Source organism: Mrakia frigida (assembly GCF_051309035.1).
Source record: "Mrakia frigida strain ATCC 22029 unplaced genomic scaffold BDY24scaffold_53, whole genome shotgun sequence".
Lineage (NCBI taxonomy): Eukaryota > Fungi > Basidiomycota > Tremellomycetes > Cystofilobasidiales > Mrakiaceae > Mrakia > Mrakia frigida.
In genome coordinates this window covers 1-15,550 of record NW_027481228.1, presented here as the reverse complement: position 1 = coordinate 15,550, position 15,550 = coordinate 1, and the positions used below count along the sequence as shown (strand labels likewise).

The window sequence follows — 15,550 nt, the reverse complement described above, 5'->3', positions numbered from 1 at the left end:
GGGTATCTGGCTTGCGAGCGTTTTGTTTCTGGACCTTTCAGAGTTTACATTCCAGTACCTTGTAGCAGAGGGAGCAGCTCGAGGGAGAAGTTCTTCTCGCGAGGGAAGAAAGAAAGAAGGGGAGGCGAAAAAACGATCCGTCGCGACGCGCGTCGTTTCGAAGGGACCAATTCAACAATCCTTCTCTTGGAAAGCAACTTCGATCAGCTGTATGTGTTTCCGACGTTGTAATTGGTTTCGCATCGGAAGCAAGAGAAGGGTGAATCGGTGATGGGCGGAGCAGATCCGAATTCAAGCTTCAAGCCTTTCCGACATTTGGACCTGCTTGGGTTTCGACGCGATCAACAAGGGGACTTCGTTTCCTTTCTCTTTCAACGTCCACCTTCTCTTCTTCAAGATCAATCCATCCCTCCCCTCCTTATCCTCTTCCATCGCTCTTGCCCTTCTCCCTCCCTCGCCTCTTCGAAATCCGATGCTCCTCACCCACTTCCTCCCGTCCCTCCCTTTCCTCTCCCTTCTCTTCCTCAAGCTTTCCCTCTCCACCCACGCTCGAGTTTACACCGACTTCTCAAATGTCGTCCCCAGCTTCTGGAATTTTGGTGGCGGAGGACTGCAACAGGAACCTATGCAACTCACACAGGTGTTGTGTTCCGTTCGAGCAGATCTGAGACCGAACGCGGTTGGGTACGTCTACTTCACCGGCGACGGGGGATGCTTTACTTTCACAGGGTTAGTCCGTGTATTTCTCCATCGGTAGGGAGGTGAAGCGGGACTCTCTTCGCGAAGAAAGCGGATGGAAAGAAGAAACAGTCCTAAGCTCGTCGTTGTTCCGTTGTTCGAACAAGGGCAAGGAACGAGAACTGACTGGCCATTATGCACTCCCTTTCGTTCTTATCGATCATACAGCTACCCACCTACCTGCTCCGGATACGTAGATGCTTCTGCATGGGTTACTGCCGTTGTAGATAGATGCGGAGGCGCGCTGGGATACGTTCTCTCGCCGGACGCGACGTGCGTAAGTTCAACCATCCGATTTCTTCTTTCGCTCTGTCCGTTCTTCTTCCGACCTTTCTCTGAAACTGTAGCTGATATCTATTCGGGACTTCGACCAGATCTACACCGGAGGACTCGCGTTCACAAGAGCAGCCTATCTCGAGTCGTGTCCGAGCAACAACGTCGTGAATCAAGCCCTGCCCTCGCCCGCTTTCAAGAAGAAGAGGACCGAGGAGAAGTCTGCCTTCGTTGGAGGTAAAATCTGTCCCATCGGAGAGCTGGCCTGTCCTCTCGAGACGGGATTGAGCTGCATGAACGTTAAGGACAACTTGAAGTGAGTTCGATCTCGAATCCGTTTCTTTGACAGCTCGCTCTCCGAGCTTCCTTGACTGACTGCCCTTTTATTTATCGTCAGCTCATGTGGAGGCTGTATCGGAGGAGCTGGGGTCGACTGTTCGGATCTTCAAGGTGTCGACGAGGTTTCTTGCGTCAAGGGGAAGTGCGTCGCTCGTAAGTTGTTTTCTACCTCTCCGCTCCAGCCTCTCGACGCTCAGACACTGAAACGATATACATGTCATCTCTTGGATTTCAATCCAGACTCCTGCATCCGAGGTTGGAATCTCTCTTCCGATGAAGAGTGTGTCAAGGGATGATTTGACGCATCGGGTCTTTGCTTTCTTTCTTTTTTCGAACCCTTCGTTCTGCTTCTTTAGCTTCCTTCCATGTCTGTTTCGTCCGGTGTCGCTTTCAGGGTCCTATGTAGCCTCTGTGTCTTCAACGTTACTTGTATCTCTCTTCACTTCTGCTGAAGGTCAGAGCGCCCGAAAGAGACGACGCGTCGGGCTCTCCCTCTTCAGATACCTCTTCTCTCCGTTTTCGCTTCGACCGCAACACAAGATTTAGAATGAGAATAAAAGAGAGCCATGGTATCTGACTATTAAACCTACCAAACTCCGAAACCTCTCAACCACTCCTCAAACTCGAGCTCAACACCAACTCGGTCGGAAAGCAGACGAGCTTGTGCCTCTTTCAGTCTTGCCGTTGATGCTCTGTTAGAGGATAAATGCAAAGATAAAGAGGAGGAGATTGTAGAGTTAGATATAAGGAGAAAGCGAAAGCTCGACGCCAGACAAAAGGAGGGAGGCGAGACGAACCGACGGAGCAAGAGCGAGATCGTCGTGAGAGAAAGGAGAAGTTTATCCAAGCTGTTTCGCTTTCTTGAAGAACCTCGGATCAATTTGGCGCATCTTCTCGGACTCCAAAGTGTCTAGCGAGCTCAGAGATGGTGGAGGAGGGATCGAAGGACGCGGTTGGTAGGGATGGAGGGTCGAAAGAGAAAAAGCGTCGAGCTCATTTAGACGTCTCCTTCCCTCCTTCCCTCACCCATCTCTCCCCTCTCTTTCTCCGAGAACCCATGTCCAAACGACGGCGTGCTTCTCCCTCTCCGCCACCTCCTCTCATCCCTGCTCCCTCAAACCTATCCATCTCTTTTCTCCTCCCTCTCTCCTCGCTCGCACAATCGAAACTCCTCCTCGCCGCCTGCAAGTCCAACCCCTCCGTCTACGCTTCTGCCCTCCAGGCCCTCAAGGATCAGGAAATCGAAGCCGGAAAGGAGATCATCGACTTCTCCAAGCACTCTTCGAACGCTTGGAAGCTTTTGAACAACGGGGGAGGGGGAGGAGGGTTGTGGAGAGGAGGAGGGAAGAAGAAGAAGAAGGTGACCTCGAGCTCAACGAACGACGACGGCCTCACCAACTCTGCTCGCATGGATCTCGCCTCTACAATTGAAACCTCCCTTCGATCTTTCTTCCTCGACATCACCTCCAAGATCACCAGGTTCACCAACTTTGAAACCAAGGAGTCTGCTATCAACACCCTTCGCAAGATCGGCAAGTCTCTCGCTCTGACGGATTCCCAGGTCGCGACTCTCGTTCGATCCTACGACCTGCCGTTGGAACTGGTGCTGGCTATGGCGGAGGTGACTGAGAAGATGTCTGAGGAGGAAAGGAGAGAGATGGTCGATGGGGAGTTGGAAGGGAAGTTGAGGGAGTTGGTGGGGCTTTGGAGGGAGAACGAGTTGGATGGTGTCGACGAGTTGAAGGCCATTTTGGAGGCTTTCGAGAAGGATGGGAAGGATGAGGAAGAGGTAGATAAACAAGGTGAAGTTCCGGGGAGTGCTGCTGTTGAAGGTGGTGGGGAGGAGGAGTACTTTGAGATCGTTTCGGACGAGGAGTGAGATTGTTGAAGTTTGAGCTTTCGCTTCGGCGCTTCGCTTTCTCCTACTAGACTACCCCCTTTTTTTTCTTTCTATCTACGAACAGCCACGCTACTCTACTTGAATCCTCTCTCTCTCCCTTTTACGATCTTTACGACCCTTCTCCCTTTTGTGAACCCAGCTTGAGGAAGTCGAAGACGAGGGAGCAGGCGCTTTCTTCCTCGCCAGAAAGGACACAGAAGAGGGGAGGCTTACTACCACAAGGTGAGACGAGAAGAAAACTAGGAAAAATTGTGCTCTCCACATTACGATAGAGGACTGAATCGAGAAACAAATGGCGGGAAGGAGAGGGAGAAATCGAAGACGCGTCGACGTCGACGGGTCCGATGAATATCTTGTCGCACTCTCCAGCGGAGGAAAGAGTCCATCCTCACATGCAGGAACCTGAGCGGAAGTGGCCAAAGGGAACATGCAGTTGATCGTGCGTGGGGAGTGAGAGGAGGAGGGGGCAGCCGAGGACGAATGCGAGAAGAAAGAACGCGACTCGGGCTCGTTCCTCCCTCCTCCCTCGTTCCTCGTCTCTCTCCGTCACCATCCTTGCCAAGATCGAAGCCTTAAGTAGGAAACCCTCATGGATCTTCTGTTTTAGGCTTAAGGCTGCGGTCTACTTGGTGAGATCCAACCTCATCCCGTAGGCGTCCTCTCCGTCGGCGTCTTGAGGCGAGTGAGGGAAGAAAGAAAACGAAAGGCAGGGTCAGTGTCGCGTCTAACTTCGTTCAAGCTCGAGGTCCGAAAAAGTCCTATCCAGCTCAACTCCCTTCGATGGAACTCCGTACGCTCCGAAAGAACACTCTACTCCGAGTCGAGAGAGGTTCTCGAGCTCGACTCCACTCTCGTCTCGTCTCGATCGAAAGCAAGGAACAACAGAGCAAGAGACTCACAATACGAAATCTCCACATCATGGACCTCGAACCCTAGCGAGTCCCTGTACAGCGAGATGGCCGCTCGGTTGGTTTTACGGACGTGAAGGGAGACGTAGGCGGATTGGTAGACAGTCGACATGGCTTCCTCTGCATCACAAACGAAACCCAACGAAACGAGAACGAGAACTAGAGTCAGCATCGTGCACTTTCGTGTCTTCACCTCGTCGAGATCATGTCCCAGTCTTGAGAGATGGAGAGTGACGAAAGGAGAGAAGGAGGACGGGAAGAGCCCGACTCACGAGACTGCTTCATGAGCTTGTTGGCCAGACCTAAACGCCGATGGGTTCGCAGGACGGAGATGGAGGTGACGTGGCCGTGAGGGGGTTCTGTTGGGGAGGCGTCCTCGTCCCTGTTGAGTGTGAGGAGCGAGATTAAAGAACGGGAGAGATGGAGGCGAGGAAGAGGAGGTCAGGTCAGCTTCGATCTTTTGAGCTTCGAGGAGGGCTCGCTGCGAGGTTTGGGAGAGCCAAAGCGAAGAGAGAAATAGTGAGGGTATAGGCGAGACTGCTTGGAGGGCATACACGTTGAGCCGAAGGGGCTGAGAGGATGAGAGGAGGGTCCGAGGTCCAAGTCGAAGGTGAAGGAAGGAGGGCAAGGGAGAGAAGCTCAACTTACATCTTTGCGAGAATGTAGCCTACGATCTTCCCCGTTGAGGTCTCTTCAGCGACGTAGGAGAGTTGAGGCCAGGTGAGAGCGTGGTAGAGGTCTGTAGAGAACCAAGAGAAGAAAAGAAAAAAGGAGTGAGCTCGAGGTGACTGAAGGGGAAGGAAGGGGGAGGAGTTGAGCTCGACTCGTTTGAAGAGAGAAAGAGACCTACAGTACTTCATGGTGTAGTTTTCAGGGAGGTTGAAGATGTTGGCGTTCTGCATGCCAATTCTGGATAACCGAAGCGAATACGGGTCAGGATCGGCTTGGGTTGAGCTCGAGAGGGAAGGGAGAAGGAGGAAGGAGGAGAGGACGAACAGATCATCGACCTGAAGTTCACAACGCAGAAAGGAGAGTCAGCTCAGAGCAAGAAGTTGAAGGGACTAGAGGGAGACTCACTGTTGCTGTTCGGATGTTCATGTTGAGAGAAAAAAAGCTGAGAGAAAAGATGGGCTGAGGAGGGCAGGAGAGGAGGGTCGTCGTTGGAGGTCAGCCTCAATGAAATCTCAAGTGCTCTCTCCTCCTTCTTCCCTCCAACCATGTCTGCTGCTAGATCTTTCGGTGAGCTCATATCAAGATCAGCCGCATCGATATACACATATCTGACGCTGCTTGATCTGGCAGTCTTCGTCACCGGGAATGCCAACAAGTTGAAGGAAGTCAAGGTGAGAGAGCTTGACGGGTTTCCTCCTTCTCGTCTCTCGTCCCTTTTGCTTTCCCATCCCCGCCTCCTTGAGCGAACAAGAAGGCTGACTCTCTCGCTTGGTCATATAGGCCATCCTCTCAGCTGGAACTTCAGGAATCGAAGTCACCTCTCAAGCTCTCGACGATCGTGAGCTTCAATCCGCTCTCGAGCTCACCCATCCCGTCCTCCGAGCTCACTCTCCTTTCCCTTCTTCTCTTCTCTTTCCTTCACAGTTCCCGAGATCCAAGGAACTACAATAGAGGTCGCGAAAGCTAAATGCAGAGCGGCTGCTCTCCAGGTCGGTCTACTCTCGCAATCGGACGAGCTCGTCCTTCTTCGAGCTCAACCGAACCCCTCCCGCCCTCCCTCCGTCTCCTCTCGGTTCTGACTCGACGTTCTGGGTTGATTTCCGCTGTTAGATCGGTGGCCCCTGCGTCACAGAAGACACCTCTCTCGCTTTCGGAGCTCTGAACGGTCTCCCAGGTCCTTACATCAAGGATTTTATGGCAGCCGTCGGGCACGAGGGTGAGTCGACTCCTCGACGCTCTTTCTTCCCCTCTTCCCCTTCTCGTCCTTTCGCCCTCTTATCACCCCCTTGATTCCTATGCTCTCCTCTCCTCTCCTTCTTCTCTCCACCTTCTTGTCCCTCTCTTTATTCTTCACTGACTCGCGTTCTCTCCTCCCTCTCCCAACCAGGCCTCAACAAGATGCTCGCAGGCTTCGAATCCAAAGCAGCCACCGCCATTTGCTCCTTCGCTTACTCTTCAGGACCTGGAGCCGAACCGTTGGTGTTCGAGGGGAGGACAGAGGGCAAGATCGTGCCCGCGAGAGGGGAAAAGGTGTTCGGGTGAGTGTGAACGACTCGTCTTCGTTCCTTGGTCGGAGAGTTTGGGTCTGGCGTTTAATGCTCGCGGCCTTGGTGATGCGAGGAGAAGAGTGGAGGAGTAGATGGGCTTGGGCTTGATGGAGGCAGGGAGGGGAAGGAGAGATGGAGGGTTGAACTGAAACTGACGCGTCGCTCTTCCTCTCCGTTCTCTTTCTCTTTTCCTTCTTTCTGTTCGAAACGACCAGATGGGACCCCATCTTCCAACCCGATGGATTCGAGACTACGTGCGTTCCACCTACCCCTTTCTTCCTTCCCCTCTTCTCCTCCCTCTCTTCTCTGTCTGTACTCCCTCTTGCTCTCCTTGTCGAACTGACCCCCCCTCCTTCGTTTCGTTCGTCCGTCCAAACGCAGCTACGCCGAAATGGAATCTTCCGAGAAGAACAAGATCTCCCATCGAGGACGAGCGATGGAGCTGTTGAAGGCGCATCTGCTTTCGCTTTAAAGTGGAGGGGCGGGGAGGTGTACAAGGAGCGTGCATTGGGATTCTAGATGGATCTGGGCTAGAGCAGTCCGATGGATGATGCACACAAATGTGAACGAGAAGGAAAGAAGGAACACCCGCAAAGATCTACGAGAAAGAGAGAAACAAAACGAGAACGAAAACGAAAACGAACAACGAAACTTAAGACCTCCCTCCTTATCCTCCCTGCGAGAACCAAGCCCATCACCCTCGTTTCAGTCAACCCGGCGGCACTCCCTCCTCCTCCAACTTCCTCTCTCGAGGTGAGACAGGCTGCGAGCTAGGTCGATGCGGCGACCGAGCGGGACGAGGAGGAGGAGGGAGGATCGAAATGGTGGGAGACTCGCTGGAGGAGTAGGTGGTCGTTGCGGGTGAGATGTGGAACTGGAAGTTCGGAGGGTTCCTTAGAGAGGTTGCTTGAGGTGTGGTGTGGAAGTAAGAGTGGGCGGCATCGTCGAGGAAGAAAGGGTCGGAGTTGATTGCGACGCGTCCTTTGGTCGTCGTTGAACCCTCCCCGTCCCCAAGAATCGAAGTCCGACTCCGACTCCGAGCATCTAAAGAAGGTCCTCTCGAGGACCACCACGTCCACCTCTCTCCTCCCCCGGGAGCGACCCCGTCCCAGTTCGAAGTCGATTCGAGTTGTTGACGATTTGAGGCTCGACGACGACGGGAGCGACGCCAGAGGAAGAGGGCGAGTCCGAGGGAGAGGACGAGGAAGACGACCGAGGAGGTGACGTAGATGGGGAGGAGGTTGGCCCAGGTGGAGGGGGTTTGGGAGGTTTGGGAGGAGGAAGGGGACGCGTCCGAGGGGAGAGCCGGGGAGGAGGAGGTTGAGGTGAAGAAGGGGGAGGAGATGCTGCTTATGTGAATGGGGTAGGAGAAGGTTGAAGGGGTTGAGATGAGAAGTACGGAGTCAGCCGATACTGTAGATGGAGGAAGAGAAGGAAGAGAAGTGAAGACTCACGCGTCGAAGCTGGTTGAGCTTGAGGCTGAGTCGGTCGCGGTGGGAGCCAGCGCAGAAGATCTTCGAAAACGAGAAAGAATGAAGATTTGGTCACTTGTTTGCTCGGAGGCTTGCTGGTTCGAAGAGTTCAGACTCACACTGAGCTCGCATCATCGACCTGAGAGGAGACGACGAACGACGACGACAACGTCGAGGCAGCGAAAGGATCGAAGGATGTCGAGGGAGCTGTAGGTTGAGCTTCGACAGATGATGAAGGGAGAGAGGTGGTCGATTCGACTGGCGAAGGGACCGAAGTGAAGGGTTGAGGAGCGGGAGAGTCGCTCATGATTCGATCTGTGAGTCTGCTGAACCTGCAGCGACGAGGGAAACCTGGAAGGAACAAAGGGATAGGTTGAAGACAAGAAGGTGATGGTTGGAAGGAGAAGATATTCTTGAGGAGAAACGGCGACCAGGAAGAAAGAAGAGTGCTGGAAGAAGGCAATCAAAGCGAAGGTCGACCTCGACAACGACGATCGGCTGTTCTTCCCCTGTTTGATGAAGTACTTGGGGACTGCGACAGGAAGCATCTGTGGAGAAAGAGGAGTTTAGATTGAGTGCTCGAGTAGATGTCAAAGAGGAAGGCGACGGGAGAATTTGCTCGAGGAGAGACGCAACGGCCAGAGAGCGACGAGACTACAGGTCGAGCTCGGCCCTTTTGCTGGCTCCTTGCGCTCCAGAGACCCCTTCAAATCCACCAGCCCAGCAGAATCTTCAGAGTTGGCGATCAAAAACGTCGAAAAGACGAGATGCTGGTGGTCGGAGGCAGAAGAGAGGGCGGTGGAAAAGCGCGAAGGCGGCCTGCGATTTCGAGGAGGAGGCCTCCTTCACCTTCAACTTCCTCCTTCCCTCTCTTCTCTTCTTCTTCACATCAAGACCTACCCCTACAAGCCACCCGGATGAGCTTTAGATTCCCTAGAAATCGAGATCGAGGCGACTCGGAAGACGAGGGCGCGAAGAAGCGGAAGATTGTTCGAGCTTGTGAGTCTTCTTTCCCTCCCTTCCTCCTCCGCCTCTCTCAGCCTGTTTTCAGCCTGTCTTGGACTCGGGACAATCGAAATGCGATCGATCCGGCCATCACGCAGTCGTGGAATGCGCAAGCTCAGATGGGCTGGGCTGCTACAGGTCTTGTTAAAGGATGGAAAGGATGAAGGAAGGGAGGAAGTCGAGCTCATCCTTTGCGCTCAGCCCTCGACTCTTCATCCCTCCGAACCCCCTTCTGGCTATACAAACATACCCATGCCGTGCTCTCTCGATATACAGCAATATGACTGCGAGGTCGCTACTTGGATTGTCACCACTCTCATAGCTCTAGCGAGAGCTCATCGCTCCTCGTTGACCTCACCACCTTTCCCTCCTTCTTTCTCTCCTCCCATCGAGCTGAAGGCTGACTCCCTCTTCCCTCTCACAGGTGATATATGTAGGAAGCGAAAGGTTCGTCGAACTTCCATGCTACTACTGCCCACCATCCTGCTTCGAAGCTCGAAGGATCTCGTTCCATCTTCGCCCAGCACTTTCCCCCACTCCTTCGTTTCTTCAAAGCTCGCACTTACCCCTATCTCTTCATCTTGTTCAGCATCGATGCGATGGAGCCGAGACTCCCGACAACCGTGAGCTCCCATTTCTGAGTACCTCCTCTGTAGATCTTCTCGTCGGGTTCGAAGCTGAAGTCCCGTCGCTCTCCTCTGCCTCCTCCCCACGCGTCTCGAACTCCAGGCTGCACGAACTGCACGCTCTCAAACCTTCAATGCACCTACCTGGAAACTTCCAAGAGGAGAGCTACGCCCAAAGGGTGAGTCCAGATCGTCCTCTAGCGGCTCATGAGGCGAAGTTAGAGTTCGAGCCGACGCGCACGATCAGACCTGAGCCAACGCCGTCTTTTCTTCGTTTCTTCCTCTTCAGATACGTCGAGTCTTTGGAACTTCGACTGACGAGGATGACGGAGCTTCTGACTCAAGTAAGTAGTCTTCTCGGAGCCGTTTCCCCGACAATCAACCTGATTCGACGCGTTCATCCTTACTTTCCTTCAGCACAACCCTGAGATCGATCTCGAAGAAGAGCTCGGAGGACCTGTCATCCTCGATCAATCCAATTTCACTGGACGTCGTCCCGCCATCCAACCAAAACCCGTCGCTGGTCCCTCCTCGCTCTCAGGTCCCACCGTTCGGATGGCTCGACAGTCTTCCACCTCCTCCGAATCCTCTCCTCAACTCACCACCCGCCTGCCTCGAGACCTTTCTCCCAGCTCTGGAGCGTCACCTTACCACCCTCTCCCTGTTCCCTATCACACCCCCTTTACTCCACATTCAACTTGGCCGACCTCGACTCGCTCGGGATCCAACAGCGCCTTCAGCAACCCATCCTCAAGTCGAGCATCTCCTGGATTCCCTTCGTCCAGCGTTCGACCGTCGCCAAGGCTTTCTCAAGCGAGAGAAGATCCGCCAGCTTCGACATCGGCGGAGAGGAGGCAGAAAGGGAAGGACGCCGACGAGGACGATTTCGTTCGAGACTTTGTTAGGCTCAACAGACCTGATGAAGGTCAATTGAAGTCTTTCATGGGGAAGTCATCTGGCCTGCCTCTGCTCTGGAGTGCGATGGGATTCAAGTACGGAGAGAACTCGGCGAGATGTGAGTAGAGACGCGTCGCGTTCCGTCCCCTGTGTCTTCTTTGACTTACCTTGTCCTCTTGCTTTCCCTTGCAGTTTGGGAAGAGATTGCAGTACACCCTGCTTCGACTGGAGTAATGATGTACGCTACGCCTGTGTGAGTTTACATCGAAGTCCTCTCTTTCGTCGATCCAAACCCGTCCCGCTGACAGTCCCGTTCTTCCTCTCTCGGACCAGCTGGGAGTCCACTCCGGAACCATCTTCTTGGAGACCCGACATGCCACCTCCTGTCTCTCGCGAGCTCTACGCCCTGACCTCTCCCAACGTCTTCGACTCGTGGCCCGAAGAGGATCTCGCTTCACGTCTCATCGACTCGTACTTCACATATCCCAGTGAGGAGATGGCTCTTCTCCAGAAGTCGCACTTTCTCAGGTGAGCTCCCTTACCTTCCGCTTTCACTTCTTTCGTCAAGGATTGATCGCTGATATCTCCTTTTCCTCCAGTGAATATCTCGAGAAGAAATACCTCGTCGATCAGGGATTCGCTCGCTTGTGCTTCCTCGTCTTTGCCGTTGGAGCTATCTTCATCGACGACTCGAGAGTCAGGTTTCCTCGAGAAGACGGAGGAGTGGAGGGAGATTGTTCTCGGGGATGGATGTGAGTTGAACTCATCTCCTGCCGTCTCTCCGACCTCTCTTTCGTCTCTTTCCTCATCTAATCGCAGTTTACTGTTCTTGATTACAGATACTACCACGCCTTCCATAAACTTCCGAAGCCACCTCTCGCACCTACGGACCTTTTTGACCTTCAGATCGCAGTGGTGAGTCTCTCTCTTCGACGCGTCTCAACTCTCAAGCTGATCCCCCACCCCTCCCTTCCTTCTTTCTTTCCAGCTTCTCGTCATGTTCCTTCGAGTCCAGAACGGTCAACCACGCATATCCTGGGCGTTGGCGGGTCAAGGTCTACGAGCTGCCATCGATGTCGGAGCTCACAGACGAGGAACGCAGAGAGGAAAGGATCCTATCGAGAACGAGCTCTTCCGACGCGCCTTCTGGTGCCTCATTATCCTGGACGTCGAAATGAGTGGTATCCTCGGTCGGCCAGTCAACCTCTCAGAGGAAGAGTTAGTTCTGTTTCTCCAACTCTATCCCCTTTCCTCCCTCCTTCACTCGCTCGGAAGGCTGACATGCACACACTCTCTCGCCCTCTCCATCCAAAGCTACGACGCAACTCTCGACTTCGACACTGAATTCTGGGAGGATCGAGGTCAACAACTGCCCAACGAAGGGGGATCGAGAGTCGAGGCTTTCGTTCTCCAAGCTCAGCTCTCCGTCATCGCCGCTCGAATCACTGCTCAACTCTATAGCATCAACCCTCAACGTCAAGGTCCCACTTCCTTTCAACTCGTTCAAAGCTTTCAAGCTCAGCTAGATAAGTGGTTGGACTCAGTGCCTTCGAGGTTCGTCGATCTCGTCCCTCTTCCTTCGTTCTCGACGCGTCTTTGCTCACAGCTACCTTTTATCCTAAGGCTCCGATGGGATCCTTCCAGAGAAACCAACCTTGACTACAGACTTTCCGCCAACCTTTCCCTCTCGTACAACAATCTCGTCGTGAGTTCATACGCCAACTCTTCGCTTTTTCAATCGCACCAACTGACATCTTCTGTTCTCGAACAGTCCTTCCTCCATCGACCCTTCCTTCCATCTCCTCAACATCCCATCTCTTCGGCACCGGCTTTCATTGCCACCACCTTTGCAGCCGCCCAAGCTTGCGTTCGGATCCTCGACGAGTACGACCGACGAACGAACCAGATTCTCTCCAGCGGGTTCTTCGCCTGCTACGTCCGTCCTTTTCCCTCTTTCCTCATCATGGCCTCAAAATATTTCTGACCCTGTCTTGTTCTTGCTCTCGTCTCGACAGGGCTCTGCTTTGGTCCTCTGCCTCTCGGTTTGGGGTGGGAATGCGACGCGTGGAGACGGAGCGATGGATCCCTCTGTGGCGATGGGCGAGGTTGAGACGTGTGTATCTCTACTGGAACGGTACTCGAAGAGGTTCTGGGGGATGGCGAAGACGATGTGAGTTCGAGACGGTCTCGATTGAAGACGAGACGCGTGCTGACCCTCCATCTTCGTTTCCAGCGCTCCCATTGCCGTCCTCGCCGCTCCTCGGGTTGACTACTTCGCCGAGTCCATCGCTCGTCGTCAAGCTCGCGAGGAGCGGGTAGCCGAGGCCGAAGCTGCTCAGGAAGCCTTCCGAATCGCAGCATCGACTGAGATGAAGAAGTCGCCTCTCTCGAGCTCGGAACCATCCCCTCCTCTCCTCACTCGAACTGCTTCCAACTCGAGCTCTACTCGACATCTACCTACTCCTTCCAACATCCCCGGCGGCGACCGATCCAACTTCTCCGAATCTCCCAACCCCACGTCTCCCGCAGGAGACTTCAACCTCGATTTTGGAGGAGGAGGAGACGCGATCTTTGGAGCGATGTTCCCAGATTTCTTCGCAGATGGAAACGATCCTTCGATGGTGCGTTCGATCTCTTTTTCCGAATGTTTTCTCTCTCTTTGTTCACTGAAGCTCGCTTACTCTCGCTCTCTTCCTCGCCGGTCCCTTCAACAGACCCTCTTCCCCGGACCTCCAGCCTTCTCAGCCCAACCTCAACCACCACCATCTCAACAGCAACCCTACTACCCATCCTACTCTTCCTACTCGCAACCTCCCATCCTCAATCCCATCCTCACAAACGCCTCGAACCCAGGTCTCGTCGTTTCGGATTACGGTCTCGCTTCGCCGTCAGCGTGGGGAGGTTCGAGTCAGCACTCGTATCAGCAGCATCAGCAGCAGCTCGGAGGATACGGGAGTGGGAACGGGAATGGAGGAGGATGGCAGCATCAGCAGCAGAGAGGAGGAGGAGGAGGAGGAGGAGGAGGAGGAGCGGGACCGTCGTCGCGTCCTTGAGCGGGTGCTCGAAGGAGGGAGAATTGTTGTTGCTAGTCGTGCGACTCAGTCTATTGACAAGTGTTGATTCACCTGTGCGATACGTGGATAGCAAGGACCAACTGAAATGTGGAACAAGAAGTAGAGCGAGGAACGACGACGCGTCGTCGTTTTCACACGAGGGGTGGATCTCTTCGTCTCTTCCACAGAAGACTCTTCCAACGACGCTCAGTCATACGTTTCTATCTTCAAATTCTGTTACAAAAGGTCTCACTTGTGATCACTTTCGTTTCCTCACGGTCTCCTTCCTGAGCTGAGCTCGAAAAATCAAGAGACAATGCATTCATTCGGTTCGTTTCAAAGTTCAAAAGAGACTAAATCTAGTGCTTGACCTTCTCCTTCTGCAAAGAGGCATCAGCCTCGTGTCCGTGCTGGTCGACCTGAGAAAAGGAAAGGGCGAAGAAAGGACGAGTGAGCTTCGTGGAACGAACGAAGAAGGGAGGAGAGGGAGAGCAAGAGAACGCACCTTGTCTCCAACAGCCGAAGTAGCAGCGTCGAATCGAGTTCCGATGGAAGCGTTGGAATCCTTAGCCACAGACTTGTTGGCCTCCTTGCTTCCTTCGGCGGTAACACCCTGGACGGTCTCTGAGACGTAGTTGACAGCGGCCTGAAGAGGGAGAGGGATGGAACAAAAGGGAGGTCAGCGATGAATGGAGACATGAGAAGATACCGAAAGAACGGATATATAGAAGTGTAAGTCAGGCTCACCTTGACGGTATCCATTCTGTAAGAGCAGCGAAGGAAGGTGGGGAGGAGAGGAGAAGGAAGGAAGAAAACGTCAGCGAAACGAGATGGCGAGGCGAGATGAGATGAGATGGAATCCTCGTTGAGCTGAGGGGTGAGGGAAGAAGAGGTTGAACGAACATTGAAAAGTTGGTTGGGTTGGGGTGGGGTGAGTGGGTTGAAGAGGTGGATGGAGTTGAGAGTGGGAGGGAGTGGTGGTTGATGAGAGGAAGGAAGGAAGAAGCAAAGCTGGCCTTTTCAGCCCTCCAAGGCAGCCCCCACCATCGAGTCGATGACCAGCTTTCGTCAGAAATGCGCAGCTAGGACGGCCCTTCTTTCCGAGGTGTTGACGTAAGAGGTCAGGAAGCAATTTATGATACTAAGGAGAGGTGACGAAAGCGAAAGGAAGAAGGAAGGAAGAAGCTCGGGGGGAGAGAAGGAAGGAACGCGTCGACGTCTTGCTCTCTCTCTCTCTCTCTCTCTTCCCACTAGCCCTAGCAGCATGTATGCGTCCAATCCCAAACCTACCTACTTGCGACATCCCAAAAATTCGATTGACATGATCTGCGAAATCTGTCTCCGAGAGAGCGAGCCAGCGTTCGTTCTTCGTCGTCTTTTCGGAGGCCACCAATCGAGGTCAGATTCTATACCAAACCAACTCAGACGCCCAGCGTATGTTTTTCTAGTGCTGTGGGTCAACGACCATTCCACCCAGGTGAGAACGAGACGACCTTTGCGGATGCATGCGTTCTCGGCGCGTCGAGAGATCCACGCTTTTGCAGGCTCAAAGCTTCTCGTGGTTGCTGAGTCGGTGCAACTTTCTCCTTGAAAGTGAAGGAGTCCAGCTTCTTTGCTCTGCAGTAGATGGAAGCCCGAAAAAAACAGGGGAGAAGCACCAAAGAAACAAAACAGTTGAGCCCGACGCGATCTCCCTGCCTTCAGTCATCAGAAAAGATGATCTTGTGTCGCCACGAGGTCGTCTACAAACGTTAGCAAGATGATATCCCGTTCCTCAACTCAGTCAACCAGAAGTTTTTCTTGAAACGCTCTCGGTGACTCACGAGTCTGCGCCGTCCTGTTTGAGAAGACAGGTTGAAGACGTCCTTTCCTTCCTCTCCCTTCCCCTCCCAACCCCCACCAGGATGAAAGTCCTCTCTGCTGCTTTGATCGCTACTACCAGTGAGTACTCCTCAGCCTCTCCTTGGACTGCTTCAGAACGCCGCTCTCGAAGAGAGGGAGAGATGAAAAGACAAAGCTGACCTCCCTCCTTCCTCCTTCTCCTTCTTTTGTTTCTCTTCCTTCTTCGTCCTCCTATAGTCCTCGTCTCATCCACTCTCGCCAGCGTCAGCCGTCCTTCT

At 53.6% G+C, this 15,550-nt stretch overlaps 7 protein-coding genes across 7 annotated transcripts; 5 read left to right on the top strand and 2 right to left on the bottom strand.

The window, feature by feature from the left end:
* Positions 1 to 472: 472 nt before the first annotated feature.
* Positions 473 to 1,756, top strand: BDY24DRAFT_372725 (uncharacterized protein; the record flags this gene model as incomplete). The annotated part of the gene is made up of 5 exons (XM_076638213.1): positions 473 to 729; positions 907 to 1,015; positions 1,086 to 1,327; positions 1,409 to 1,503; positions 1,707 to 1,756. 5 exons carry the CDS (start codon positions 473 to 475, stop codon positions 1,754 to 1,756), a joined length of 753 nt encoding a protein of 250 aa, XP_076492228.1.
* A 587-nt stretch (positions 1,757 to 2,343) lies between these two features.
* On the top strand, positions 2,344 to 3,380 carry BDY24DRAFT_404485 (uncharacterized protein). The gene has a single exon (XM_076642509.1). It carries the CDS (start codon positions 2,408 to 2,410, stop codon positions 3,227 to 3,229), a length of 822 nt encoding a protein of 273 aa, XP_076492227.1. The 5' UTR covers positions 2,344 to 2,407; the 3' UTR covers positions 3,230 to 3,380.
* A 442-nt stretch (positions 3,381 to 3,822) lies between these two features.
* On the bottom strand, positions 3,823 to 5,380 carry BDY24DRAFT_404482 (GNAT family N-acetyltransferase). The gene is made up of 7 exons (XM_076642508.1): positions 5,236 to 5,380; positions 5,155 to 5,165; positions 5,009 to 5,067; positions 4,807 to 4,897; positions 4,431 to 4,540; positions 4,150 to 4,278; positions 3,823 to 3,922 (listed from the first exon to the last, which is right to left on the bottom strand). Exons 1-7 carry the CDS (start codon positions 5,254 to 5,256, stop codon positions 3,873 to 3,875), a joined length of 471 nt encoding a protein of 156 aa, XP_076492226.1. The 5' UTR covers positions 5,257 to 5,380; the 3' UTR covers positions 3,823 to 3,872.
* Positions 5,376 to 6,955, top strand: BDY24DRAFT_445192 (non-canonical purine NTP pyrophosphatase; the record flags this gene model as incomplete). The annotated part of the gene is made up of 8 exons (XM_076644901.1): positions 5,376 to 5,397; positions 5,461 to 5,501; positions 5,611 to 5,668; positions 5,755 to 5,819; positions 5,941 to 6,046; positions 6,218 to 6,368; positions 6,593 to 6,631; positions 6,759 to 6,955. 8 exons carry the CDS (start codon positions 5,376 to 5,378, stop codon positions 6,847 to 6,849), a joined length of 573 nt encoding a protein of 190 aa, XP_076492225.1. The 3' UTR covers positions 6,850 to 6,955.
* Positions 6,956 to 8,710: 1,755 nt separating this feature from the next.
* On the top strand, positions 8,711 to 12,415 carry BDY24DRAFT_404477 (transcription factor domain-containing protein). Its single transcript, XM_076642507.1, has 13 exons — positions 8,711 to 8,848; positions 9,279 to 9,301; positions 9,444 to 9,477; positions 9,584 to 9,659; positions 9,770 to 9,824; positions 9,898 to 10,495; positions 10,570 to 10,630; positions 10,711 to 10,905; positions 10,977 to 11,129; positions 11,217 to 11,292; positions 11,366 to 11,595; positions 11,692 to 11,931; positions 12,001 to 12,415. Exons 1-13 carry the CDS (start codon positions 8,767 to 8,769, stop codon positions 12,359 to 12,361), a joined length of 2,184 nt encoding a protein of 727 aa, XP_076492224.1. The 5' UTR covers positions 8,711 to 8,766; the 3' UTR covers positions 12,362 to 12,415.
* On the top strand, positions 11,967 to 13,621 carry BDY24DRAFT_241633 (uncharacterized protein). Its single transcript, XM_076636723.1, has 2 exons — positions 11,967 to 12,547; positions 12,611 to 13,621. Exons 1-2 carry the CDS (start codon positions 12,456 to 12,458, stop codon positions 13,428 to 13,430), a joined length of 912 nt encoding a protein of 303 aa, XP_076492223.1. The 5' UTR covers positions 11,967 to 12,455; the 3' UTR covers positions 13,431 to 13,621.
* Positions 13,622 to 13,736: 115 nt separating this feature from the next.
* Positions 13,737 to 14,416, bottom strand: BDY24DRAFT_367326 (glucose-repressible protein). Its single transcript, XM_076637974.1, has 4 exons — positions 14,334 to 14,416; positions 14,178 to 14,193; positions 13,936 to 14,076; positions 13,737 to 13,849 (listed from the first exon to the last, which is right to left on the bottom strand). Exons 2-4 carry the CDS (start codon positions 14,190 to 14,192, stop codon positions 13,790 to 13,792), a joined length of 216 nt encoding a protein of 71 aa, XP_076492222.1. The 5' UTR covers position 14,193; positions 14,334 to 14,416; the 3' UTR covers positions 13,737 to 13,789.
* Positions 14,417 to 15,550: the final 1,134 nt, after the last annotated feature.

Coding starts and splice junctions, on each gene's coding strand:
- BDY24DRAFT_404485 (XM_076642509.1), top strand. CDS start 2,408: ATGTCCAAACGACGGCGTGCTTCTCCCTCTCCGCCACCTCCTCTCATC.
- BDY24DRAFT_241633 (XM_076636723.1), top strand. CDS start 12,456: ATGGATCCCTCTGTGGCGATGGGCGAGGTTGAGACGTGTGTATCTCTA. Junction 12,548..12,610: donor TGGGGGATGGCGAAGACGAT/GTGAGTTCGAGA, acceptor CTTCGTTTCCAG/CGCTCCCATTGCCGTCCTCG.
- BDY24DRAFT_404482 (XM_076642508.1), bottom strand. CDS start 5,256: ATGAACATCCGAACAGCAACA. Junction 4,541..4,806: donor GGCTACATTCTCGCAAAGAT/GTAAGTTGAGCT, acceptor CACACTCAACAG/GGACGAGGACGCCTCCCCAA. Junction 4,279..4,430: donor CAAGCTCATGAAGCAGTCTC/GTGAGTCGGGCT, acceptor TTTGTGATGCAG/AGGAAGCCATGTCGACTGTC.
- BDY24DRAFT_404477 (XM_076642507.1), top strand. CDS start 8,767: ATGAGCTTTAGATTCCCTAGAAATCGAGATCGAGGCGACTCGGAAGAC. Junction 9,825..9,897: donor TGACGGAGCTTCTGACTCAA/GTAAGTAGTCTT, acceptor ACTTTCCTTCAG/CACAACCCTGAGATCGATCT. Junction 11,596..11,691: donor GTCAACCTCTCAGAGGAAGA/GTTAGTTCTGTT, acceptor CTCCATCCAAAG/CTACGACGCAACTCTCGACT.
- BDY24DRAFT_367326 (XM_076637974.1), bottom strand. Junction 13,850..13,935: donor CTTCGGCTGTTGGAGACAAG/GTGCGTTCTCTT, acceptor TCCTTTTCTCAG/GTCGACCAGCACGGACACGA.